This window comes from Aotus nancymaae, unplaced genomic scaffold, assembly GCF_030222135.1.
Source record: "Aotus nancymaae isolate 86718 unplaced genomic scaffold, 86718_ANA_hifiasm-v0.15.2.pri h1tg000007l, whole genome shotgun sequence".
Taxonomy (NCBI): domain Eukaryota; kingdom Metazoa; phylum Chordata; class Mammalia; order Primates; family Aotidae; genus Aotus; species Aotus nancymaae.
The window spans coordinates 615,925-641,635 of record NW_026988418.1 but is presented as its reverse complement, the minus strand read 5'-3'; the positions used below and the strand labels follow the sequence as shown (position 1 = coordinate 641,635).

The window sequence follows — 25,711 nt, the reverse complement described above, 5'->3', positions numbered from 1 at the left end:
TGTCCTCACCCCGGTGCTCAGGATCTGATAGCCTTGATGTTTCTTCTGCACTGAGAAGATGCACAGAAGATTTGACCTTGAAGGGGGAGAGGGTGTGGTCAGAACCACAAGGCTCTATTGAGCCTATTCCTTGTCACTTTCCGGGTTCCTGATGGGGGAACTGAGGTTTTCATGAGGGTCTTTGGCCCCGATCTGACCCCAAGATGGGCGGAGTTGTTGCGGGTTCTCTGGTTGCGTGGAATCCCCGGGGCGCGGGGCGGGACAGGGGACAAAGGCAGAGGGTATGCCCCAGGGTCCCGAGGACTTGTCCCTCGGCCAGCCCCGCGCTCGGAGCGCAGGGCGCCAGCTTCGGGCAAGGACGTGCGGACTCCCGGGCCGGCGCTCCAGTCCGTTTTTTCTTGCGGATCCCTGGAAGGGGGGCCGGTTCGGGGGTGGGACTGCGAAGGGGGGGATTCCCTCCCTCGTGCTCGCGGAGGACTGGCCCCTCTCCGGGCTGGGAGCTCCGGCCGAGCGGAGGCGCGACGGAGAGCACCAGCGCAGGGCGGAGAGCCGGGAGCGGCCGGCCAGAGTAGGGTATTCACTCGGGTGCTGCAGAGAACCAGGGCCGCTCCGAGCTGCCCCGAAGGACCGATGAGCCGGGTGGGGCGCTGGCCCCGAGGGCGTGAGCCGTCCGCAGATTGAGCAACTTGGGAACGGGCGGGCGGAGCGCAGGCGAGCCGGGCGCCCAAGACAGTCCCGCAGCTGGCGGGTGAAAGGACCGCACCCTCGCTCCTCCCCGGCCTGCCCCCCCGCGACTGGCAGCACCACGGTGAGTCCCCTCGTAGCTGCCCCATCCTCCTCCCCAGCGCCCCCTTTCCCGGGAGCTGGGGCGCGGCGGGCCCTCCCGTCGGGGCTGGTTCGGGCTGGGTGCTGGGAGGAGACAGCAAGAGGAAGGGGGAGACAGCACTGATCGCTCTCCGGTCGGTGATCAGGAGAGGGCACCTCCTGCACCCCGTCTTGCAAGTCTACTGCGCCCGTCGGCCCTCCATCCGGCGGGCAGCCCCCTCCCCTCGAACTCTTCTCCATCCCGCAGCTCCGGGTGAGCGTCCTCACTCGCAGTCTTGAATTTGCCAAGTCCACCAGCCCCGTTCACACCCCGCCTCCAGTCCAGAAGTTCTCGATCCCTGGTCTCATTGACTCGGATTCCCCCAAGTACCATGGTCTCTGGTGACCCCCACCCCAGTCCGCAGCCTGAGCCTGGGTTCGACGTGGCAGGCGGCATGCGAGATGGCCCCCGGTGCGCAGCCAAGTGACTCGGCTCCCTGGCCCTGGGGTCTGGCGCTCTGGAACCGATGGTATCGAATAGCTGGGGAGAGGTGGGGGTCTGTTCGCCCGGGGCTCCCAGTAGTACCGGGACGGACTTAGGGTTGAGGGTGCTTGGGGGGGGGCAGGAGTTTTCTTGTGAAACTGGCCTCTCGGACGTGGATAGCTCTCTTTGCTCTTGAGAGATAGCCAGAGGGACCTCAGGTCCGCGTCTCCCTCGGCACCTGTTGGGGCCTCTGCGGGATAGTCGGGGAGGGAAGAAGAATGTGCGCGCTTGCGGGGGTGATGGAGGGGTGAAGAAGCCTTCCTCCGCTGCCCTTGGTTTTGGGGGGCGGGGGCACGGCCCCAGCACCTGGCTTGGCTCGGAGGGACAGGCTAATCCGGACAGGTGGGACAGGCACTTACTTGGTCCCGCCCCCCACCCGCAATTCTTCTGCCCCCGCCTGCCAGCCTGTTGGGCCGCCAGAACTCTCCAGCCTGTAGTTGGCCCGGGCCCGGGGAGGGCTAATGAGAAATTATCTGGATAGTTTACATTTTGGGGTCTGTATCTGGCCCCTGACGGAGTCCCACTTTATTCTGACAGTGTTGCAGGCAAGAAGGTGAAAGTGATTCCAGCCCCCTCCTGGGACTTTCTGCCCTGAGATCCACCCCAGCTGTGTCCCCTCCCCAGTCCCTGCCCTTCCCTCCTAGACGCCTGTGGCCTCTCGCTTTGGTCTCCCGTCCCAGCTCTGCCTCTGACAGGCCTCTCGCTTTGGTCTCCCGTCCCAGCTCTGCCTCTGCCCCCAGCCTCTTCCCTACTTTGCAGGTCCACTCCCCAACCGAGGTTGGCCGCACAATCCGCAGCTCCCTGAGGGTTGCCCCGCCCTCCCCACACCCAGTCCTGGGTAGCAAAACTGAGGGCTGGTCACTAACTAGGTCTGTAAACGCTGAGACCCTTAACCACTCAGGGCCAGGTCTCTCTCCCTGTAAAATGGAAGTAATTCTACCTTCCTCCTTCCATTGTGAGGAGTAAAGGAAGACCTGGCACATGGCAGGCGGTGGAAAGCATCTAACAAGTGTGAATTCCTCACCCCCACAGTGGCAGAGTGCAATGCCCTTTCTTATCCACACCAATACCTGAGGCACTGCCAGCAGTTCCCATTCTATCTGTGTAGAGCAAACCTCAAAAAATAAACTGCCAGTGCCATTATCACCCAAAGCCCAAAGGAAATCAGAGGACTCAGAGAAATGAGGCAGGCTGCTTAAAAGGGAGTCGTCAGCTCCTATCTCCTCTCTCAGCCCTCGTCCACGCTGTCCATGTGGACATGTGTGTGCGCATGTGTGTGAGCATGCGGAGTCAGGGACTAGCTGTGACAGGAATGAGACAGGGACCTGTGGCCCTCTGGGACTTGGTGCTGCAGGGTTCCTAGTTCAAGACCTGTCCAGCATTTCAAATCAGATTTCTTATAAGATCCTGGATTTTCCACTCCTCTTTAGAAGAATCAGAAGATCTGGCAACAATCAGCCAGAGCTGAACAGCATATGCTCCCTTTAGATGGGGCATTTGCCCTCCGGTTTACCCCCTCCACATCCAGCTTCGATCGTGTATGTCATTTGTACCCTATAGAGGAACTCTTAGCCTCTTTACAGGGTTCATTCTATATGTACCTTTTCAAGAAGTGCTTGCAACTCTTCCCATCCCAGGGGTGAGGGAGGCCAGTGTCACTTGCTTCAGTGAAATTCACATCTGGATCCTTCTTACGATTTCCCAGCTGAGATTGTGGTTCCCTGGTAATTCAGGTGGGAGTGGGCCAGAAGATCACCCCTGGCAAGGACTGGGTGAGTGTGGCAGGGGTCAAGAAAACTAGGACCTGAGAGGATTGAAGAGGAATTTAGAGGGAGAGGAGAGGGAGGGAGCTAACGTTTGCTGAGCACTCACCCTGAATTGCCAGACACCATGACAGGTGGGTATAAGGAATGCAGAGATGCATAGGGGACCTTCTGTGCCCCGAAGAACTCCGGGATATTGATCACACAGAGTCCAAAGTCTTGCAGACCCAGGGTTAACACAAAGTTTGTCTAATGCAGTGTTTGTCAACTGTAAGGACTCATGGAACAGATCTGCCAGGGATTCTCAGACCTCAGTTTGAGAAATGCTACAATTAAAGGCAAATCCTATCACTCTGAGTGATCACTTTGGTGTCGAGGCAATCAACCATAAAGATAAATGCAAATATGGAAATTGCATAACAGTGCTCAGTATTAAGGTTAATATCCAGATGATACAGAACATGTTCATATTGCTTTTTGAATGATCATTAGCACATGGACGCAAAATGAAGCTTTGGTCGTAACAAATACAGCAAATATTATTGAGTCATCACTATGTACCCAGCACCATTCTAAGCAGTTTTATGTATTAGCTCAGTTAAGTCATAAACAACAATAACCTTCTTGCAGATAAGAAAACAGGCTCAGACCAGCTAAGCAAGGTAACACAGCTAATAAGTAGCAGAGGCAATATTCAAAGCCAGGCAGTCTGGCCCTGAAGTTTATGCCCGTGACTATCACACTATACAGGCCAGCCTCTGAGACTACACACTTGGGCCTGAAGACCCCAGTTTGATAAACTCAACTGGACATCTATAATGTGTAGGTGATAAAAGTGTGTAGTGGGGGCTGGGGAGGATAGAAAGGCTTTGGTAAGTCAGGCAGGGAGTACTGGAGGGGCATGCAGGGGTTGGCAGCTGACGGGCATTTGGGGGTGGCTGGGGGCATCTCCACTGGCTCCGGCCACAGCACCAGGTGGGATCCATCAGCCTCATGTAAACACTTCTCACAGGCAGCTTAACCACTTGAGTGTGTCTGGCCTTCAAAGCCAGCGGGAGAGGCCAAGGAGGGAGGTACTGAACTCCCTTAGGGGATAATGATTTATCTCCTGTGCAGGTGGGCTCTGCTGGGGCCTCCCTGAGAGGCGAGGGGGTGGGCTGGCACTGAAGAGCCTAGAGGGTAAAGGGTTAGGACGGGGGGTGGGAGGGGCACTTCCACTCCAGCACCTCAGCTTTCTCATTCCTGAGCCTGAACTGTGACTCTTGGTTAGCCTGTGACATAGTCATGCTCGTCCCCATTTGATAGATGTGAAACTGAGGCTCAGCAAGGCTCCATGACTTGTTCAAAGGCATCTAACCAGTGGAGGGGAAGGTGACGGCCCCCTGGCATCCACAGAACCTTTGTGCTACAGACCTGCACCCTCTGTGGTAGTGTGGGTGTGTATGGGGGAGTGTGGGGTGTGCGTGGGCAGGCAGCTGCTGTGAAAGAACAATGGAGCGTCGGAGCATGAGTGTGTGACCCTGTGAGGGGAAGCAGGGTTTTCATTCTCACTCCCAGGTTGGGCTCAGATGTCCAACTTCCCAGACACATCTGATCAGGGGAGGGACCGGCTCCCCTGCCCCCATCACCCCAGCCGGCCAGCGGGTCCAGAGACCTGGCTCTCGCTGGGCTGGGGGATTATCCCCATTCTCTGTGTCTCTGGCCAGGGCGGGCATTGCTGCCTCTTTTATCCTCTCACAAAGGCCAGGCCCGCCGGGCCTGCTGTGTCAGAGTTTCTGTGGCCGGGGGAACCTTACTTCCTTTTCTCCCGCCAAGCCCAGAGGGCCACCACGCAGAGTCTGCCAGCTTACTGGGGGCCACTGTTCTAGCTCCAGGACAGGTGAAAGGCACATGGGTGACTCAGCCCTGGGAAGAGAAGGCTGAGGGGTCACTCATGGAAATACAGAGAGAGCCCCTCTTCAAGAGACAGGACATTGCTGCAGCATGAGATCTGTAGGGCAGACTTAAAGAAGGACTTCCATTAGAGCTGGACAATAGCAGGCAGGGGACCAGCTGACTCCCATTACTGAAAAATCATCAGTGACCCACAAGTTTGGTTTAAACATCCACCATATTCTGGCTACACAGGTTGCCAGCTCCAGTCCCAGTTTATGGAATTCTGCAAGATCGGAAAAGGAGTAGGTTTCTTCTAGAAGGGTGCTAGGTGGGTAACTTGTAATGTCCAAACATTTTGAGCTCCCACAGTCTTCTGCGTAGGGTAGGAGGCATAGGTGGAAGGGCCCCGGTACTGTAGAATTAACCCTTCTCTCTCCTCCCCACACAGGTTGGTTTTTGGAGTAGACCCTGCTGACGTGACAAAGAGATCTCCCATGTGACACTCCGAGGTGCCTTTGAGGAAGTCTCTCTTTGAGGACCTCCCTTTGAGCTGATGGAGAACTGGGCTCCCCACACCCTCTCTGTCCCCAGCTGAGATTATGGTGGATTTGGGCTACGGCCCAGGCCTGGGCCTCCTGCTGCTGACCCAGCCCCGGAGGTGTTAGCAAGAGCCGTGTGCTGTCCACCCTCCCCGAGACCACCCCTCCGACCAGGGGCCTGGAGCTGGCACGTGACTATGCGGCTTGGGCTGTGTGTGGTGGCCCTGGTTCTGAGCTGGACACACCTCACCATCGGCAGCCGGGGGATCAAGGGGAAGAGGCAAAGGCGGAGTGAGTAACGGAGTGGGGTGGGCCACAGCCAGCCTTGGGAGTGGGAGGGGCCACCCGGGAACTAGGGGTCTTCAGGAGTTTTATTCCATCATGACCCCTGCAGATTTCCACTCTGTCCATTACAGCTTTGTAGATTACTCAGTAGATGATCCTGTTTGGGGATTATTCAGTTGGTGGATTAATTTGCTGAGATTACCCACTCTGTAGATGACTCACTTTGTCCGTTTTCCCCTTTGTAGACTCTGTTTTCTAGATTAACCCCTCTCTTGTGAGGATCCAGTTTGTGGATTACGCCTTTGAGGATTACGCGCTTTGACATAACACCATCTTTGTGTGGTATCCATGGAGATGCTTCCCCAAACCCCCTGCCCTAGGGCTCCTTTTTTGGCTAACGTGCAGCCCCTCAACCCTTTTGGGTTAGGAGCTCTGCAAAGCTTAGCACTGGGCAACAGGGCTTCCCCTGCCCAGATCATGGGGCAGGAACTGTGGAGTAGGGGGGGTTGGGAGACTGTCCACTGCTGTGGCTTTTAAACCATGCCCAGTGGCATTCAGGGAGCTACAGTGGTGTTGAAGGGGAGACAAGCAGGCAGGGGTCTGGCCTCTCCACCCTTCAAACCAGAGCAGCCTCAGGTTTCCCCGCTTTTGGTAATAAGCGTCCACGTAAGATGTCATTGGAAGAGAAGGTTCTCTCTCTTGTAGCTTAAAAACAAAACCAAAATCCTGTCGTTGTACAGATGCTAAGAAAGGGGAAGAAACCGGCCTAAGGAGATGCAGTTGATGTTGGAACCCAGGTGTCCTAATGCCTGTGGGCCCAGTCTTCTTGAAAGCCAAGTTTGACAGAGGTCAAAGGCAATCTGTCCCCAGCCCCTTGATGGGCACTCCTCAGATTCGGCTTAAGATCTCCAGTGATGAGGCCCCAGTGCTGTGGGGATGGCCACCATGTGTGAGGGGTCCACACAAAGGAGAGGGTGGGGGCTCTAGAGTCCCGAGTCCTCATCTGTCTTTTGACACCCCCCACGAGAAGACACCACGCCCACAGGCAGGAGGTCTTCCTGAAGTCTAGCCCAGCTCCCTCTTGCTTCATGTTTCCCTGCAGACGGAGGCCCCCCAGTGAAGGCTGAAAGGCAGTGGGGTTTTGCTGGGGCTCCACGGGAGCAGCCAAAGCCAGGACTCAGCCCAGGGAGTGAAGCTCAGAGAGTTGGTGAAGCTGAAAATCCCTGGCTTAACAAACAATTAGAGACGGTTAGGTTTAATCAGCAGCAAGGCCTTGATTTTCCTCCCTTCTCATCTGTTGTGGCCAGTATTTTGGACTCCATGGGCCAGAAGCGGTTTAGTGGTTTATAATCAGTCTCCTCTATTTCCGAAACGAGAGAGACAGAGAGAGAATGGGAGGAACCATTCACGCTCCTGCGACATGCTCATGTTCCTATCACTGACCCTCACGCATGCAGAGCCTCACACCCGCCTACACCAGAGGTCATGGGACCTAAGTTCAAGCCTGTTGTATGAAAAAGAAAAGGAAGTGGCCGGGTGCAGTGGCTCATGCCTGTAATCCCAGCACTTTGGGAGGCCGAGGTGGGCGAATCACGAGGTCAGGAGATCGAGACCATCCTGGCTAACATGGTGAAATCCCATCTCTACTAAAAATACAAGAAAATTAGCTGGGTGTGGTGGCATGCGCCTGTAGTCCCAGCTACTCGGGAGGCCGAGGCAGGAGAATTGCTTGAACCCGGGAGGCAGAGGTTGCAGTGAGCCGAGATGGCGCCAGTGAACTCCAGCCTGGGTGACAGAGCAACACTGTCACAAAAAAAAAAAAAAAAAAAAAAAAGAAAATAGAAAAGGAAGTGCAGACTTAGCATCAGAAAGGGCCTGGTCCTAGCAATGGTGAATCTCCTGCAGCAATTTTGACATGCTCGCTTTTCATACAGCCGCATCTAACAGCTGTGGAAGCATGTGAGTCAGTTTTTATTACCAAGTGATGTGAGTAACAGACATCCTAGATGGTAAAAGGCAAGGGTGGGGAGAGGTGTGGGGACAGGCTCAGGGGTGCAAGGAAAGATGAAGGTTGTGTGTTTGGCAATACTTGTTACGTAATAGCCATAGTCATCGCAAGCAGGTAGCTGAAATGTAATGTATAGGAGCATAGAAAGGCTTACATGAGATACTAGGTATATACACATATTATTTTGTTTTGTTTTGTTTTGAGATGGAGTCTCATTCTATCACCCAGGCTGGAGTGCAGTGGCGGGATCTTGGTTCACTGCAACCTCTGCCTCCTGGGTTCAAGTGATTCTCCTGCCTCAGCCTCCCGAGTAGCTGGGATTACAGGCGTGTGCCACCATGCCCGGCTAATTTTTGTATTTTTAGCAGAGACAAAGTTTTGTCCTGTTGGCCAGGCTGGTCTCCAACTCCTGACCTCAGGTGATCCACCCGCCTCAAAAGGTATACATGTTTAATAACCTTTGTAAAACATCAAGTTCTGAGTAGACTCTGGATGCAAATCATTGTTATCTAAACAATGTGCAGACCATTTTGCCTTAGGGATTCTGGGGGAGTAGGGGAGGGAAGAAGGAAGACCAAGACGCCTGTGTGTGCCTGCTCAGCCTCTGGACAAGACAAGCATGGAAGGGCACTGGGCGGACCTGGGGGCAGGAGTAATCATACTTCATATGAGCCTCAGGGCTGTTGACTCTGGCCGACAGCCCTCGGTTGCAGGTTAGGAGGGCCACCAGAAGCCACTCAATCTAAACCTGATCCTGAGCTATTATATACCAGTTTTGAAGCCAGACATGTCTGACCTCAGAGTCTGAGTGATGGTCTGCTTGCATGGAGCGAGAAAAGTTGAGCAAACAACTTCTCTCTCTCTCTTTTTTTTTTTTTTTTTTGAGATGGAATTTTGTTCTTGTTGCCCAGGCTGGAGTGCAATGATATGATCTCGGCTCATCGCAACCTCCGCCTCCTGAGTTCAAGCGATTCTCCTGCCTTAACCTCCCAAGTAGCTGGGATTACAGGCATGTGCCACCATGCCTGTCTAATTTTTGTATTTTTAGTAGAGACGAGGTTTCACCATGTTGCCCAGGCTGGTCTTGAACCCCTGACCTCTGGTGATCCACCTGCCTCAGCCTTCCAAAGTGCTGGGATTATAGGTGTAAGCCACCGTGCCCAGCAAGAACTTCTCTTTAGCTGTGAACCGTGAAGTCCCCTTGCAAGGCCTTCTTCCCCTCCTCCGTGCATTGAGGCCCTTGCCCCTCCCTGAACTCCTGTTCACTAAGCCCCTTGTCTTCTTGCTCACCCCTGATCTGGGGTCTCTGCACCTTTCTGAGTCCTCATTCCCACTCATCCCTCGCATTTAGTACACTCTTTCCTAAGCCCCTTCTCCTCTCTGATTCTTGGGGCCTCCTCCCTCAGTCCTGAGCCCCTAAGGAAGCCTCCATTTCTTTATTGAGCCCTGACTTCTCCAGAAGCCAGGAGCTCCCTTTGTACCGATCCTCCATCCAGAGCCTCTACCCTCGCTGCACTGACAGGCTTACAGTCCCTCATCCCTCACTGAATCCCCGTTCCTTCCTTGGGTCATTCCGCAAACGTTCATTGAGATCCTGCAAGCTGGCCCTGATCGCTGAGATGAATCTCCGGGAGCCCACGAGCGAGTGGGGGAAGACATCATGTCAATCCAGTTTGGGAGTGATGCATGGGAGAAAACCCGGGGGCATGGAGAGTCCCCAGGAATTGGGAGGAGGCATAGAGTGTTCCTTTAGGAGGTGAGGTGCAGCTAGGAGTAGCTGAGGAAATGAATTATCGAGGGGGTTCTGGGGAGCCCTAGGATTTCTACTGGAGAAGCTGGGCTCATATCTATTTTATGCACTGGAGATCTTTTCTGCTGGAAAGAAGTGTTCTGCTGCTAAACAAGCTGCCCGGAGCCCACTGGGATAGAGCAAGGAAGCTGTCTGGGGCTGAGGGGAGGATTAGGGGAGAAGATGCTGCAGGGGAGAGGTCGGGTCATTAAGCTCTTTGCACCCTCCAGGCTGAGGAGTTTGGACTTGGCCACTGAGGCTTTTGTCAGGGAGCCCAGAGCCCAGCCGCGTAGAGGGTGGGGGAGGTGGCTTGAGGCGGGAGGCAAACAGTCCAGGTAAGAAAAAGTGAGGATCTAAACTAAGCTCACAGTTGAGATAAAGAATCCTAAGTACAGCCGGGCATGGTGGCTCATGCCTGTAATCCCAGCACTTTGGGAGGCCGAGGCAGGTAGATCACCTGAGGTCACAAGTTCGAGACCAGCCTGCCCAACGTGGTGAAACCCCATCTCTACTAAAAATACAAAAATTAACTTGGCATGGTGGTGTGCACCTGTAATCCCAGTTACTTGGGAAGCTGATGCAGGAGAATGGCTTGAACCCTGGAGGTGGAGGTTGCAGTGAGCCGAGATCGTGCCACTGAACTCCAGCCTGGGTGACACAGAGAGACTCTGTTTCAAAAAAAAATCCTGGGTCCTCCCAGCAGGACATGCCCAGATGCCCAGGGCTTGCTGAATGTGCAGGTCCCAGGAAGCCACAGGAATAGATCCACCTCCTGGGACAGCGTGTGACCTGAGAGGGGCCCTGCTCTACCCACTTCCTCGGTTTCCACACTGAGGCCCCGCTCCCTATCCTCCTACCATCACCAACTGAACTCAGGGCTCTCTTACCGAATCCAGTTCCTCCAAGACTAGATTCAACCCCAGAACCAAGATCATCACTCTCTGGGTCATGGTGAGTTCTCTCCACCAGCCCCTGTCCCTACCACCTGAGTCCCTCATCCCTGTTCCATCCTGGTCCTGCCACTGTAATGAATATTCATTAAGATCCATCCATACACCACCCCTCATCTTAAGCCTCTGTCTCACTCACATATCCTCAACCCTATACTCTTGTGGAGCCTTATCCTTTACTGAGCTCCCATTCAGAAGTGATGGGCTCTGCCTGCCGAAGCTCTTTCTAGTGAGAGAAAAAGACATATTAGCAGATAATAACAATATAAGGTGACGTTTACCATGACAGATTCAAGTACTGGGGGCGTGGGAACACAGAAAAATACTCCACTGAGATTTTGCAGGGAGGTGAGATCAGGAAGGCTTCCTGGAGAAGGTGACTTTAGTTCTGAGGCTTGAGGGAGTTGGTCAGGCTCAAGAGGAGGTGGAGAGTGTTCCGGGCAGAAGGACCAACCTGAACAAAGGCACACAGGTGCGAGACAGCATGATGTGTCCAGACAAACAAAAATGGTTTGATATTGCTTAGGGGTGGTGCTGAAGGGTGAGGTGGGTGGGATGGGCCCACAAAAGCTTTTAAGGTCAGGCAGGGAGCTGGATCTTAATTCTGTAAGCGATGGGAGCCATTGATAGATATCAGGAAGGGGTATAAAACCATCAGATTTTTAGCTTAAGAAAGATTCCTGAGGATGAAGAAATTGGGAACTGGGTGAAGTGAAACCCCTGGGGGGGAGGGGCTATGGTCCAGGGCCTTCTTCACGGGGTGTGGGGCTGAGCTGCCCTGGAGCAATGCCTCATCATAGCCACAGCAACTTGAAAGGGCTTTGCACAGGATGAAGGAGGCTTGGAGAGGGGGTATTAAGGGCACAGCCCTGGACTGCTGGCTCAGTGAAGTGGGCTGGAGAGCAGGGTGCTTGGGAGCTGAGGGAGGTGGGGGGGGGTGGGGAGGGTGGAGCTGGGGGTGCTGAAGAAGCCAGGAAGGAGGGTCCCTCCCCTGCAAGCACCCCTCACCCTCACTGAGTCCACCCAGCCTCCTCAGCCAGGCTTACAGTCCTGCAAGACCGCCCCTCTGCACAGCCCCCATAAAAGACAGCAGCAGGAGGGAGCCTTCTTGCTTTTGTTCCTTCTTTTCTTTTAGAGACAGGGCTTGATCTCACTATGTTGCCCAGGTTGGTCTCAAACTCCTGGGCTCAAGGTATCCTCCCGCCTCAGCCTCCTGAGTAGTTGGGACTACAGTGTGTGCCACTGTGCCCAGCTAGAGGGGAGCTTTCTAAACTACCAACCTGATGATGCCCTTCCACTGGTCGCTTTCCTCACTTAGAGAATATATAAAGCCCTATATTCCTTTTATCTTTTGAGGCGGGGTCTTGCTATGTTGCCCGGGCTGGCCTGCAACTTCTAGGCTCATGTGATCCTGCCTCAGCCTCCCGAGTAGCTAGAATTACAGGCACGTGCCTCTGCACCCAGCTATATAAAGCCCTATTTTCCATGCCATGGTCGATCCAGGACATGCAGTGCCTCAGAGCCTTTGCACTGGCTGTTCCTCTTGTGCGGGAAACCCTCCTCCTGTAGGCTTCGGGTCAGGCAGTGCCCTCTGCCTCTCTGTATCCAGACATGTGACCAGCCCTGCCTCCCTCATCCTGGGTGGGCTTTTGTGGCTATACCTCCATGTTCCAGCTCTTAACAGTCCTGAGCACCTGTGGGGTGTGCAGTAAACATCTGTGGAATGAACGCGCCTTGGCTTTCCCCTTTAAATCATTATGCATTCCCCCAAATATGTACCATCTTCCTTGGATCCTTCCTTCAAGGCCACATTCCCATTGTGGAGCCTCCTCTTCTATCCCCCCATCCCCACACTGCCTCTCCGAGCTGAGAACACTCTGCGCTTCCTGTCCCCTTGATAAACATCCCTTTCCTTGTTGAACTGACCCCTGCCTATCACTGAGTCCCCATTCCTCTTGTGAGCCCCCAAACCCTCTCTGACCCCCTTGTCCCTGACTGCAGCCCCTGGTTCCTCCTGCTAACCAAGGCCAGCCTCACCGTCTGAGCCTGTGTCGTGACACTCCTGTATCCTTGTGTCCTTGGGTCTCTCCTCCATCAACGTCCCCTGCCTCTGAGACTTGTAATCACATTCCCCACCCCCAGCCGTGCTCTCCCCTTCTCCATCTGGGATCTCTGATTTTCTGTTTCCCTCCTAGCGTTATCTCCACTCCTTCCCTTCCACTGACTCCGAAGCCCACAGTGGTTTGGCTCTCATCTCCACCTCTCCACCAAAACCGCCCTTCTCAAGGTCACCCAGCCGATGACCACTGAGAGTCAAGTCTTACAGATTTGCTTCAGAGCTCACTGGCCTTGCTTCCTCCCAGCCCTGGTCCCTGAAGAGCTTTCACCTTTCCACCTGACTCCTGGCACCTCTCTCAGACTCCCCCCAGCTCTCCAGTGGTCCTTCTCCACGTCTTTCTCAAGCCCCTCCTCCTCTGCCTAGCTGTTGAATGCAGGTGTTGCCCAAGGCACCATCCAGGCTCTTCTGCGCCCACAGATCTAACTATCAGCTTCTTTTCTTTGAGTCAGGATCTTGTTGTGTCACCCAGGCTGGAGTGCAGTGGCTCAGTCATAGCTCACTGCAGCCTTGAAATCCTGGATTCAATCAATCCTCCAGCTGCAGCATCTCGGGATTACAGGCATGAGTGCCCAGGCTAGCCAACAGCCACTTCTTAAAAGAAGGGGCTCAGCCGGGCACGGTGGCTCACACCTGTAATTCCAGCACTTTGGGAGGCCAAGGAGGGTGGATCACGAGGTCAGGAGTTGGAGACCAGCCTGGCCAACATAGTGAAATCCTGTCTCTACTAAAAATCCAAAAATTAGCCGGGCGTGGTGGCGGGCGCCTGTAGTCCTAGCTACTCAGTAGACTGAAGCAGAAGAATCACCTGAACCCGGAAGGTGGAGGTTGCAGTGAGCTGAGATTGTGCCACTTCACTCCAGTCTAGGAGACAGAGCAAGACTCCACCTCAAAAAAAAAAAAAGAAGATTTCCTCTCTCTGCTTCCTGACCTTCCTTTCACTGCTCAACCACTGCCTCCTGCTGTCCACCCCAACACCCCACTGAAACTGCACTTACCAGGGTTGCCCCCACCCAATTGGGCTCACATGACATCTCAGAAGCAACTGGCGTGTTGATGCCTCCCTCTTCCGAGCGTACTCTTCTCTCGGCTCCCATGATGCAATATACTTCTCAGGGTCCCCTGCCTTTCTGTTGGCTCCTTCTCTGCCTCTTCATGGACCTAAGACTTCTCCGTCCTTCTCTTCAATGTCCAGTTCCTCTTCTCACTCTAGACCCACTCTTCTTGCCATCTCATAGACTGGCATGCCTTTGAGGACTCTTTGATGTTAAGAACTCCACTTCTTTTTAGTCAAGCATAGTGGCATGTGACTGTAGTCCTAGCTACTAGGGAGGCTGAAGCAGGAGGATCCCTTGAACCCAGGAGTTTGAGGCTGCAGTGAGCTACGATTGTGACACTGCAATTCAGCCTGGGCAACAGTGAGATCTCGTCTCAAAAAAAAGAAAGAAAAAATAAAAGAAAGAACTCCATGTCTGTATCTCCAGCCAAAATAGTTCTCTTGAGTTCCAGACCCACGTGTTCAATTGCCTAATAGACATCACTCCCTGGATGCTCCACAGGAACCGCAAACTCAACATGTCTAATACTTAGCTACTCATCATTTTCCCAAACCCCCTTCACCTCCTGTGGTCCCTCTCCCAGGGAAGGGCTGTTACAGGAGCCCAGCATCTTGAGGTCACTTTGTGCTTGCCCCTCACCCCCTCTTGTTGAATGTGTCACCCCGTCTCATTGACCCTGCTGCCTGACCATCTCACATGTGTCTACTCCCTCCCCTCTCCTTGGTTCAGCCCAACTCTACTGGCTTGGAGCTCTAGCCTGGGAGTCTTCCTGTCTCCACTCTTGCCCTTGGACAATCCATTCTCTATGGAGTGATCTTTCTAAAATGGAATCCTGACCATGTCTCTTGTTGTAAACTTCCCACTGATTCCTTATGACTTTCGGGATACGGTGTGAACTTCTCCATCCAGGCTCAAGACTCTTCCTCATCCAGCCCTTGCTTCCCTTTCCAGCTTCCTGCCTCATCCCTTGCTCCACACTCCCGCCATGCTGACCTGATTCCAGATTCCCTTCCCCTGGTGTGCCACACTTCCTCTGCTGTGCCATTGACAGAGCTGAAGAAAAATGCACAAGGGGAATTGTGGCTGGTGGAATGGGAGGTGGGCAGCGGATCTGAAAGGGCGCCTTTTGCAAACATCTTCTTAACACAGGGGATAATGAAGGCATAAATGAGTATGACAGCATAGCTTGAGAGGGCTGCAAATGGGATGCCAGGATCATGGCCGTTACTGAAACTAAGGCAAAAACCTAGAGGGCGCATTCATTTCAACAATGAATTAAATAAAAACAGTGAGTCATAGACAATTTAATATCTTTGAGGTGGAAGGGGTGCCTAAAATCTATAATGACTCATGAATTTGTAACACAGCCGAATAAAGGCCCAGAGTAGAAAAATAATCCCAAGGGCTCCCTCATAACTCCAATGCTGCATTTGGAGTATTTTTGCCCATACAATAATTATACCAACAAGAACAATCATGATTTTTATTTTTATTTTATTATTATTATTTTGAGACAGAGTATCGCTCACCTAGGCTGGAGTGCAGAAGTGATCCCGGCTCGTTGCAACCTCTGCCTCCTGGGTTCAAATGATTCTCATGCCTTAGCCTCCTAAGTACCTGGGATTACAGGTGTGTGTCATCACGCCTGGCTAATTTTTGTGTTTTTAGTAGAGATGGGGTTTCACCATGTTGGCTAGGCTGGGCTTGAACTCCTAGCCTCAGCCTCCCAAAGTGCTGGGATTACAGGTGTGAGCCACCACAGCCAGTCTATTATTATTTTTTTGTAGTGGAGACAGGATCTCCCTATGTTGCCCAGGCTGGTCTTTAAACTCCTGGGCTGCAGCGATCTGCCCACCTCAGCCTCCCAAATTGCTGGGATTACAGGTGTGAGCCAGCCACCACACCCAGCCTGTAAACTCCATTTTCAAAAAATATATAGTCTAAACACACTTTCAGTGTCTATGCCACCTCATATTGTCCTGCCCTGGTCTCTCTATACTTCCGTCTCTTCTGCCTGAAACACATACTGGCTGAGAAATTTTGTCCAAGTAATTTACGTTTCCATTCCCTCATCTATAAAATTCTGCCTAATAGGCTAGGTGCGATGGCTCATGCCTGTAATCTCAGCACTTTGGGAGGCCAAAGCGGGTGGACGACCTGAGGTCAGGAGTTCTAGACCAGCCTGACCAACGTGGTGAAACCCCGTCTCTACTAAAAATACAAAAATTTAGGTAGGCATGGTGGTAGGTTCCTGTTATCCCAGTTACTTGGGAGACTGAGGCAGGAGAATCACGTGAACCCGAGTGGGGAAGGTTGCAGTGAGACAAGATTGTACCACTGCACTCCAGCCTGGGTGACAGAGTGAGACTCTGGCTAAAAAAAGAAAAGTGGATTATAAATTTCTTTGAAATAACAGTAATACTTACTTCATGGGCTGTTGTAAGGGTTAAATGAGTTGATACTTGTCAAGCACTGAGAACGGTGCCTGCCACAGAGTCAGTGCTCGACATTTAATGACACACTGCCGCCATTGTGGTTACTGCTGTGTTGCTGTGATAAGCTGGTGGTGTTATCACCCTCCTTCCTTCGGCTGCTCTCCTTCCTCACTCCTTCGTGTTCTCCTGTTCTGAAACCAGGAATGATTCCTGGAGCATAGACTCACCCAGGAGTTATCCAGAGTGGACATCCTCATCTCCCCTTTTCAGGGAAGCACACAAGATTCATTGTTTTGCCCAGGTTCCCAGACTGGGCATCTGGCTCCAGGTTCTACTGACTCTGAAGCCTGGACTCTGGGTCCACTACCCTGTGCCGTCTCCCACCATGTCTGTTCTGATTTTCCCCAGTTCTCTGCCTTCTGCCTGTATCTGTAGCTCCTCGATGCCCGGCTCTTTGTTGGTTTTTTTTTTTTTTTTTTTGAGATGGAGTCTTGCTCTATCTCTCAGGCTGGAGTGCAGTGGTGCGATCTCAGCTCACTGTAACCTCCGCTCCCTGGGTTCAAGTGATTCTCCTGCCTCAGCCCCCCAAGTAGCTGGGATTACAGGCACCCACCATCACACCCAGCTAATTTTGTGTGTTTTTAGTAGAGATAGGATTTTGCCATGTTGTCCAGGCTGGTCTCGAACTCCTGACCTCAGGTGATCATCCACCTCAGCCTCCCAAAGTGCTGGGATTCTAGGTGTGAGCCACCGCGACCGGCCACTGCCCGGCTCTTGTTGCCCTCCTTGATCAAGTTAAAGTTCCTTAGCATGATATAAAGACCGCATACCTTACCTTTCGCCATTCCCATCTCCACCCCAAGTAACTGCTTTTCCTTCCTCTCCTTCCCTCTCACCTTGCTTCTCTTCCATGGGCTTCTTTTGATGTGTGGCCCCACAGCTCACCCGCACCCCCGGCCAAACATCTGGGAACCACCCCAGGCTCCTCCCCATGCCTCTTTCCTCTCTGCCTGTTAGCCGCCATGGCCTGCCTACTCGTTGCATTTCCTAAGCGTCTCTCAAATCTGTCTTTATCCCCTCTATCCCTGTGGAACATAATTTTAAGACTTTCTCACCTTTCTCACCTGGACGATCTAGTCAGCTTCCTCCCAAACAGTCCTTCCATCTCTGGTCTCCACCCTGGCTACTAAAGAAAATTTCCCAACATGTAAATTGGACCAGGTCTTATCCCTGCTTAAAATGTTCTAATGGCTCCCTGATGTCTAAACAGTCTGAGAAGGTCCCAGAACAAGTATTCTGTGGCCAAAATGCTTGGGAAATGCAGCTCACTCTCTCCCCGCTTCGAGAGTCGGTGTGCACAGGAGAGTGATAAAGCTTGAAGGAAGCCCTGCAGTAAAGAAATCTGTTTAGATTTGCTTGACCCACGGGCTCCTGGTCTTACTTGATACAGTAGCATTTTCCCCACATCCTCCTAGTCACATCTGAGGGAATCAACTTGTAAGGAGTACCTTTTGGGAAACGCCATCTGGCAGGATCAAGTTCAAGTTCCTTAGCATGATATAAAGATAGAAAACCTTACCTTTCACCGCTCCCCTCCCATTCCCCTCTCCACCCCAAGTTATCTGCAATTCCACCTTTTGCTAGTTTTACACCTCTGTGCTCCTGCCCCCTGAATGCCCTTAGCTCTATTTCCTAAAGGACAAATCTGTACAAATTCTCTAAGACTTGGCTCCAGTGACACCTCCTTTGTGGCTTGTTTCCCTCCTTCTTTTTGGGTCCACAATTGCTTGGCCCTGTGGCTCTCAGCATTCACCTGTTTGGGATCTGTCTGCTCCACTGAAAGATCAGTTCCTCTACAGAGTGGCTTATATGCCTCTGTCCTGGGGGTCATGCTGCGCAAGGTCCATGGAAGGGGCTCCATGGGGATGAAACAAGTGAGTGAGATCAAAGATCTTGAGACTCAGTGCTGGAATGGAAGACCGTGAAATCTCAAAGGATGGTTTTCTTCTTTCTTTCTTTCTTTCTTTTTCTTTCCTTCCTTCTTTTTCTTTCTTTCTTTCTTTTTTGAGATGGATTCTTGCTCTGTCACCCAGGTTGGAGTGGACTGCAATGGCACAATCTCAGCTCACTGCAACCTCCGCCTCCTGGGTTCCAACAGATTCTCCTGCCTCAGCCTCCCGAGTAGCTGTTATTACAGGCATGTGCTACCACACCTGGCTAATTTTTGTATTTTCAGTAGAGACGGAGTTTCACCATGTTGACCAGGCCAGTCTCAAACTCCTGGCTTCAAGTAATCTGCCTGCCTCAGCCTCCCAAAATGCTGGGATTACAGGCGTGAGTCACTGTGCCTGGCTTCAAAGGATGGTTCTGAGCCAGAGTTCCTCAATGTCCATGCCATTAACATTTTGAACCAGATAATTCTTTGCTGTGCCCAGTGCATTGCAGGGTGATTAGCCGCATCCCTGGTCTCTACCCACTTGATGCCAGTAACAACCCCTCTCCCCAGGTGTGATCATCGAAAAGGTTTCTAGGCATTGCCAAATGTCCCCTGGGGAGCAAAATCATCGGTGGTTGAGACCCCTGTTCTAGGCATAGATTATTCCAGTTGTTTTTGAAAATGGAAGGTGGCCCTTTTCTGTTTTACTCTTGATCCCTCTTGCCCTTAAAACTTTCTCAGAGATTTATTTTTATTTTTATTTCTCAAGACAGAGTCTCGCTCTGTCGCCCAGGCTGGAGTGCAGTGCGACTATCTTGGCTCACTGTCACCTCCGCCTCCCAAGCGATTCTCCTGCCTCAGCCTCCTGAGTAGCTGGGATTACAGGTGCCCTCCACCACGCCCGGGATCTTGTAATCCCATGGGATTACAAAATACAAAAATTTTTGTATTTTTGGCTAATTTTTGTATTTTTGGTAGGGACAGGCTTTCACCATGTCGGCCAGGATAGTCTCAATCTTCTGACCTCGTGATTCACCTGCCTCTGCCTCACGAAGTGCTGGGATTACAGGCGTGAGCCACTGCGCCCAGCTCTGAGATTTAAAAAATCCTCCTTCCATACCTAAGACTGAATGTTTTGTGCTGTGGAGAGAATGGATAAGTTCCAGGAAGGGTTCAGCTTGGGTTGCTGCTCTGGGGATGGTGGAGCCAGCCTAGAGGGTGAGCTCGTGTCATGCCTGGAGCTAGGGAGGCACGAGGGACAGCATCAGTGTTAGCTCTCTGGAGAAAAGCTACTGGGAGGCGTATAAAGCAGCCTTGCAGAGACCTAGCAACCTGGCCTGTGCTTTCTGAGAAGCACATTCCTTCTGTGGAAGGAAACGCCGATCTATTCACTTCCCATCCTTGTGGGAATCTGGACAGGCGAGAATCCCTCCCACAGCCGCCTCCTCATGCCTGCTCCACCTTTGCAGTCAGTGCCGAGGGGAGTCAGGCCTGTGCCAAAGGCTGTGAGCTCTGCTCCGAAGTCAACGGCTGCCTCAAGTGCTCGCCCAAGCTGTTCATCCTGCTGGAGAGGAACGACATCCGCCAGGTGGGCGTCTGCTTGCCGTCCTGCCCACCTGGATACTTCGACGCCCGCAACCCCGACATGAACAAGTGCATCAGTGAGTGTGGGCAGGGCTGTCTGGGGCAGGGGCTCTAGAAGCTCTGGACTAGGGGAGGGTGCTTTGAACCATTGGTGACAGGCGAGAGGAGCAGAGGGGGCTCTGAGGAGAGGAGATGAGGCTCCAATTCAAGTATCCAGCCGCACACTTCCAACTCGGTGTATAAATAGCAGAACCCCATCTCCTCCCTCCGCACCTGACCCTACCTCTGTTCTCACAGGTCACCCTCCATGTCCCAAACTGTCACCCAAACCATAGCCCTGAGTGCCAACCTCTCCCACCCCATCCATCAAATCACCAGAGCCTGCCTGTCATCACCTTTCAGTCCTCACTGCCACTGTCCTCCCCAGGCTCCCAGCACCTTGCTCCCAGACCATTGTAATAGCCTGTTCATCCATCCTCCAGCCTTCGTCTGCTTCCCTGAAACCCACCTCCTGCACTGCAGCCAGAAAGACGCTTCTGAGACACACACCCTGTCCCATCACATTCTGAGATATAAACCCTACCCCATCATATTCTGAGACACACACCCTGTCCCATCACACTCCTAAGACACACACCCTGTCCCATCACATTCCGAGACACACACCCTGTTCCATCACATTCTGAGACACACACCCTATCCCATCACATTCTGAGACACACACCCTGTCCCATCACATTCTGAGACACACACCCTACCCCATCACACTCCTCAGACACATGCCCTATCCCATCACACTCCTGAGACACACGCCCTTCCCCATCACACTCCTCAGACACACACCCTACCCCATCACACTCCTCAGACACATACCCTACCCCATCACATTCTGAGACACACACCCTATCCCATCACACTCCTGAGACACACACCCTATCCCTTCACACTCCTGAGACATACACCCTATCCCATCACATTCTGAGACACACACCCTATCCCATCACACTCCTGAGACACACACCCTATCCCATCACACTCCTGAGACACACACCCTATCCCTTCACACTCCTGAGACACACACCTTACCCCATCACACTCCTGAGACACACACCCTATCCCTTCACACTCCTGAGACACACACCCTATCCCTTCACACTCCTGAGACACACACCCTATCCCTTCACACTCCTGAGACACACACCCTATCCCTTCACACTCCTGAGACACACACCCTATCCCTTCACACTCCTGAGACACACACCCTATCCCTTCACACTCCTGAGACACACACCCTATCTCATCACACTCCTGAGACACACACCCTATCCCTTCACACTCCTGAGACACACACCCTACCCATTACACTCCTGAGACACACACCCTATCCCTTCACACTCCTGAGACACACACCCTATCTCATCACACTCCTGAGACACACACCCTATCCCTTCACACTCCTGAGACACACACCCTACCCATTACACTCCTGAGACACACACCCTATCCCTTCACACTCCTGAGACACACACCCTATCCCTTCACACTCCTGAGACACACACCCTACCCATTACACTCCTGAGACACACACCCTATCCCTTCACACTCCTGAGACACACACCCTATCTCATCACACTCCTGAGACACACACCCTATCCCTTCACACTCCTGGGACACACACCCTATCTCATCACACTCCTGAGACACACACCCTATCCCTTCACACTCCTGACACACACACCCTACCCATTACACTCCTGAGACACACACCCTATCCCTTCACACTTTGGAGACACATACCTTATCCCATCACACTTCTGCTTAAAAACCACCATTAGCTCCACATGGGCTGCAGGGGATCCAAGCCCAGACAGCCTGCTTGTCTACTCTCTCCTCTCCCTGGCCTGCTGGCTCCCGGTTTCCACACCAGCTGCAGTTCCACGTGCTGCAAGGCACATGCCATCGTATCTCCACCCCTTCTATGGAGCTGCACCTTCAATATGCTGGGGACACGTGTGAGCACACTCAGGGAGCAGTGCCAATGCCCCCACCACCTGTTCATGCCTTCCCATTTAGAATGCATTTGCAGGTCTCATATCAGTTGAGCCTCACAACAACACTGGGAGGGAGACAGGACCCAAGGGATGGTGCCCTTTTCAGGGCTGACAGCATTGAGGCCTGGAGCGTAAATGACTGGCCCAAGACTAGACTGGATTCTGAGCTCAACTCTGCCACTTCTTCATTGTGTGACCTTGAGCATGTCTCAAGCTGTCAATGCCTCATCTTTAAGAGTTTTTACCCCCTAGGATTGTTGCGAGACATGCCTGTAAAGTCTTAGTGTCTGGCACTCAATGAATGGTCGCTGCTATTGTTCTTATTTTTGCTCTTAATTGACTGGCAACCAAACCCAGGAATCAGAGCACTAGGGAGGGAAGGAGAGAGATGAGGCTGAGACAAGCATGGAGGACATGTGAGTTTCTGAGGATGGAGGTGGGACCCTGGAAGCTGTCCTCTTGGTCCTCGGGTGCTTAGGGTCGGGAGCTCTTGGCTACACCAGCTTCTAGAAAACTGGCAGCATGGGCTTCAGGTGCCAGAGCCTGGGAGGAAGTCAGCCCCGCCTGCACTCTGGGAAGGAGAGATTGTGAAAGACCCTGCCTGCTTCCAGCCAAGCCCTGCAGGACCCACCCTGCCCCCATTCCCCCAGAGGAGGGAACTGGCAGCAGGGAATCAGGGAGGGACCCAGGAGTCCTACCAAGGTGGTTCCTGGAACTCAGCCTTGCAGAGGGAGAGGAATTTGCCCTGGGATGGCTTCCCCCTCCTCCACACTGATTCCTTCTGCTCCAGGCAGGAGGAGAACCACAGTTTGGGACATTGTAATGCCCAGCAATGAGGGAAGATGAGATCATGAAGCCACTCTCTGGGGGTCGTTCTGTCCCTCAGTTCAGCTCTGTTTAGGGTGGCCCTCTGGACGCTGTGAGATGCTAAAACACTCCTGTCCCACCCCACCAAGCCCAGAGGGTCCCACCCAACTCCTCTGAAACTGCTCTCTGGAGCGTCACCTTGGGTTCCAGGGATGGAGCCTGGGTTTGAGTTCGAGTTGGCTGACGGTGGTGGGAGTCCCAGCCAGCTCTCAGGAGCAGCCACTCCAGCTTCTTCTTCCCTGGCCGGCCTGCCGCCGCCCTTCCTTTCCCTGTCCTCCCCAGAGTCCTCTGCAGTAACTGCAGCTCTAGGCCAGGGTCCTGCCCTCCATGTCAGTGGGTGTTGACAGAAGGGAGGGGGTTGGGGCTGGGGATGAGGGGAAACGTTCCCTCCAGGCTGGGCCAGAGGCCCCCAATCTGTCCTCTCCTCAGAATGCAAGATCGAGCACTGCGAGGCCTGCTTCAGCCACAACTTCTGCACCAAGTGCAAGGAGGGCTTGTACCTGCACAAGGGCCGCTGCTATCCAGCCTGTCCTGAGGGCTCCTCAGCTGCCAATGGCACCATGGAATGCAGTAGTCCTGGTAAGCCATGGCAGGTACTGTGGGCAGAGGGTCCAGGACCCCAGGAGGAGGAGCCAGGTAGGCATCTGGCCACAGAGCGGAGGGCTGGGGCGCCGTGCAGGGAGAGCTCATCCTACACTCCTTTCTGGGTCTCCAAGGACTTTTCTGCCCTCTGGACTAAAGATACCTGCAGCCTGAGGTCCAGGCAGAAGGCAAGCGGGAGGTCCGCTGGGGTGTTCTGGGCCAGGGATGGAGACCTGATCCCCTCCTCTTTGTTCTCTCTCTTCCTGCTAGCGCAATGTGAAATGAGCGAGTGGTTCCCCTGGGGGCCCTGCTCCAAGAAGAAGAAGCTCTGTGGTTTCCGGAGGGGCTCCGAGGAGCGGACACGCAGGGTGCTCCAGGCCCCTGGGGGGGACCATTCTGCCTGCTCTGACACCAAGGAGACCCGGAGGTGCACAGTGAGGAGAGTGCCGTGTCCTGAGGGTGAGCTGCAGCCTCCACCTCCCTGGGGTCAGAGCTCAGGCACCGGCCACAGCGGGTCCCACCACCTCTGCTTGCTGCCCGCTGCTCAGGAGAAGGCTTCAGGGCAAGGCCAGTTGGGGCACCCGCAACTCAAGATCTCATGCTGTCCAATCGTCCTGACAGAGAACGGGGTCCCAGAACTCTGCATGGTAGAAGCTGGAAGCTTCTGTGATCAATATCCTTCCAGTTTCCCCATTTCTTCTGAGCTAGTGGATGTTCATACTAGAAGGCCCCTTGGAGGCCGGATTTGTGGGTGGAAAGGGGGCACTAAGACCCAGAGAGGTGTAGTGATTCCACTGAAGCCACACAGCCTGCAGTTGGCAAGGAGGTGGCTGCTGCTCTTGCCTGGCCCCAGAGGTGGCTGGTGGTGGGTAGGGGATGGGGGCGGTCCTGCCTGTTCTGAGGGTGCACTGAACACCTGGGAAGTGCTCTTGGTCCACTGGGATCCAAGGTCTGAGGAACCCATGAGGAAGAGGATGATGTCTTGTGTGCCTTGAGGGTTGGGGGGTGAAAGGGCTCTTGGGATGCCTTCCAGTGCCCATGCCGCAGGGTCCTCTGAAGTGGCTGCTGTCAGAGGAGGTCACGATGACCCAGCTACCTAAGGGCAGCATCTCCAGCCTCCTCCCTGCCTCCCCTTCCTGGCTTCCTCACACTCCCCTCCTAGGGCCTGTGGCCATGCCCAGGGCCTCCCCACACATCCTTTGTTGATTCTTCCTGCTGTTTGCTTGTTGCAGGGCAGAAGAGGAGGAAGGGAGGCCAGGGCCGGCGGGAGAATGCCAAAAGGAACCTGGCCAGGAAGGAGGGCAAGGAGGCGGGCACTGGCTCTCGAAGACGCAAGGGGCAGCAACAGCAGCAGCAGCAAGGGACGGTGGGGCCACTCACATCTGCAGGGCCCACCTAGGGACATCGTCCAGACTCCAGGCCCATGCAGAAAGAGTTCAGTGCTGCTCTGTGTGATTAAAGCTTTCCTGAACTGGAATGTCGGGGGCAAAGCATACACACACATTCCATCCATCCATTCACACATAGACACAAGACACACGCACTCAAACCCCTGTCCACATAGACAACCATACATACATGCACACATGTGTGTGCATGTACACACAGACAGACACACACACACACCCCTGAGGCCACCAGAAGACATTTCCATCCCTCGGGCCCAGCAGTACACACTTGGTTTCCGGTGCTCCCAGTGGACATGTCAGAGACAATGCTTCCCACATCTGAGACCAAACTGCAGAGGGGAGCCTTCTGGAGAAGCTGCTGGGATTGTGCCAGTCGGTGTGGTAGACGGGAGCCAAGCTTGAGGACTGCTGGTGACCCGGGGAGAAGCCTTCTTCCCACCCCGCTCGGCACTCCCAGCTGTGTGACTTTATCGTTGGAGAGTATTGTTACCCTTCCATGATACGTATCAGGGCTAACCTGACTCTGAAAACTACTTAAAGGTTTATTTCAAATTAAAACCAAAAAATCAACGACAGCAGTAGCCACAGGCAGCACATTCCTTTGCAGGTGTGAGGATTGGCAAGGTATGCGTGGGAGCAAGAAGGGACAGGGCATTTCAAGAGACCCCAAATAGCCTGCTGAGTAGAGGGTCATGCAGAGAAGGAAGAAAACGTAGGGGATGCTCTGAGGGTGGTAAACAGGCTCTCTGTATCCTTGTTACTCGGAGTGTGGCCCGGGGCAGCAGTGTTGTCATGGGGCAGCTTGTTAGGAATGAGAATCTCAGGTCTCATTCCAGACCTGGTGAGCCAGAGTCTGAATTGTAACAACATTCCTGATGATTGGTGTGTTATCCAAATGTGAGAAGTGCTGTTGTAATTCCCCTTAAAGGATGGTACAAAGGGCCCCGGCCATCTTGCAGCAGGACGGATTTTCATCAGCTATAAAGGAGTACTTTCCATCTGGGAGAGGCGGAATCTGTATTCTGAAGGGCTAGTGGCACTGCTGGGGGAAAGGGGTGCATAGGCTCCCAGTGATGGTTGGGGACAGTCCTGCTCAAAGGGAGGGCAGTGGATGGA

The 25,711-nt window shown here is 53.4% G+C and overlaps 1 protein-coding gene across 1 annotated transcript; it reads left to right on the top strand.

The window, feature by feature from the left end:
• Positions 1-763: 763 nt before the first annotated feature.
• On the top strand, positions 764-25,176 carry RSPO1 (R-spondin 1). The gene is made up of 6 exons (XM_012441266.3): positions 764-808; positions 5,435-5,816; positions 19,572-19,763; positions 23,034-23,183; positions 23,457-23,645; positions 24,419-25,176. The coding sequence occupies exons 2-6, from the start codon at positions 5,723-5,725 to the stop codon at positions 24,583-24,585; spliced, it is 792 nt and encodes a 263-aa protein (XP_012296689.2). The 5' UTR covers positions 764-808; positions 5,435-5,722; the 3' UTR covers positions 24,586-25,176.
• Positions 25,177-25,711: the final 535 nt, after the last annotated feature.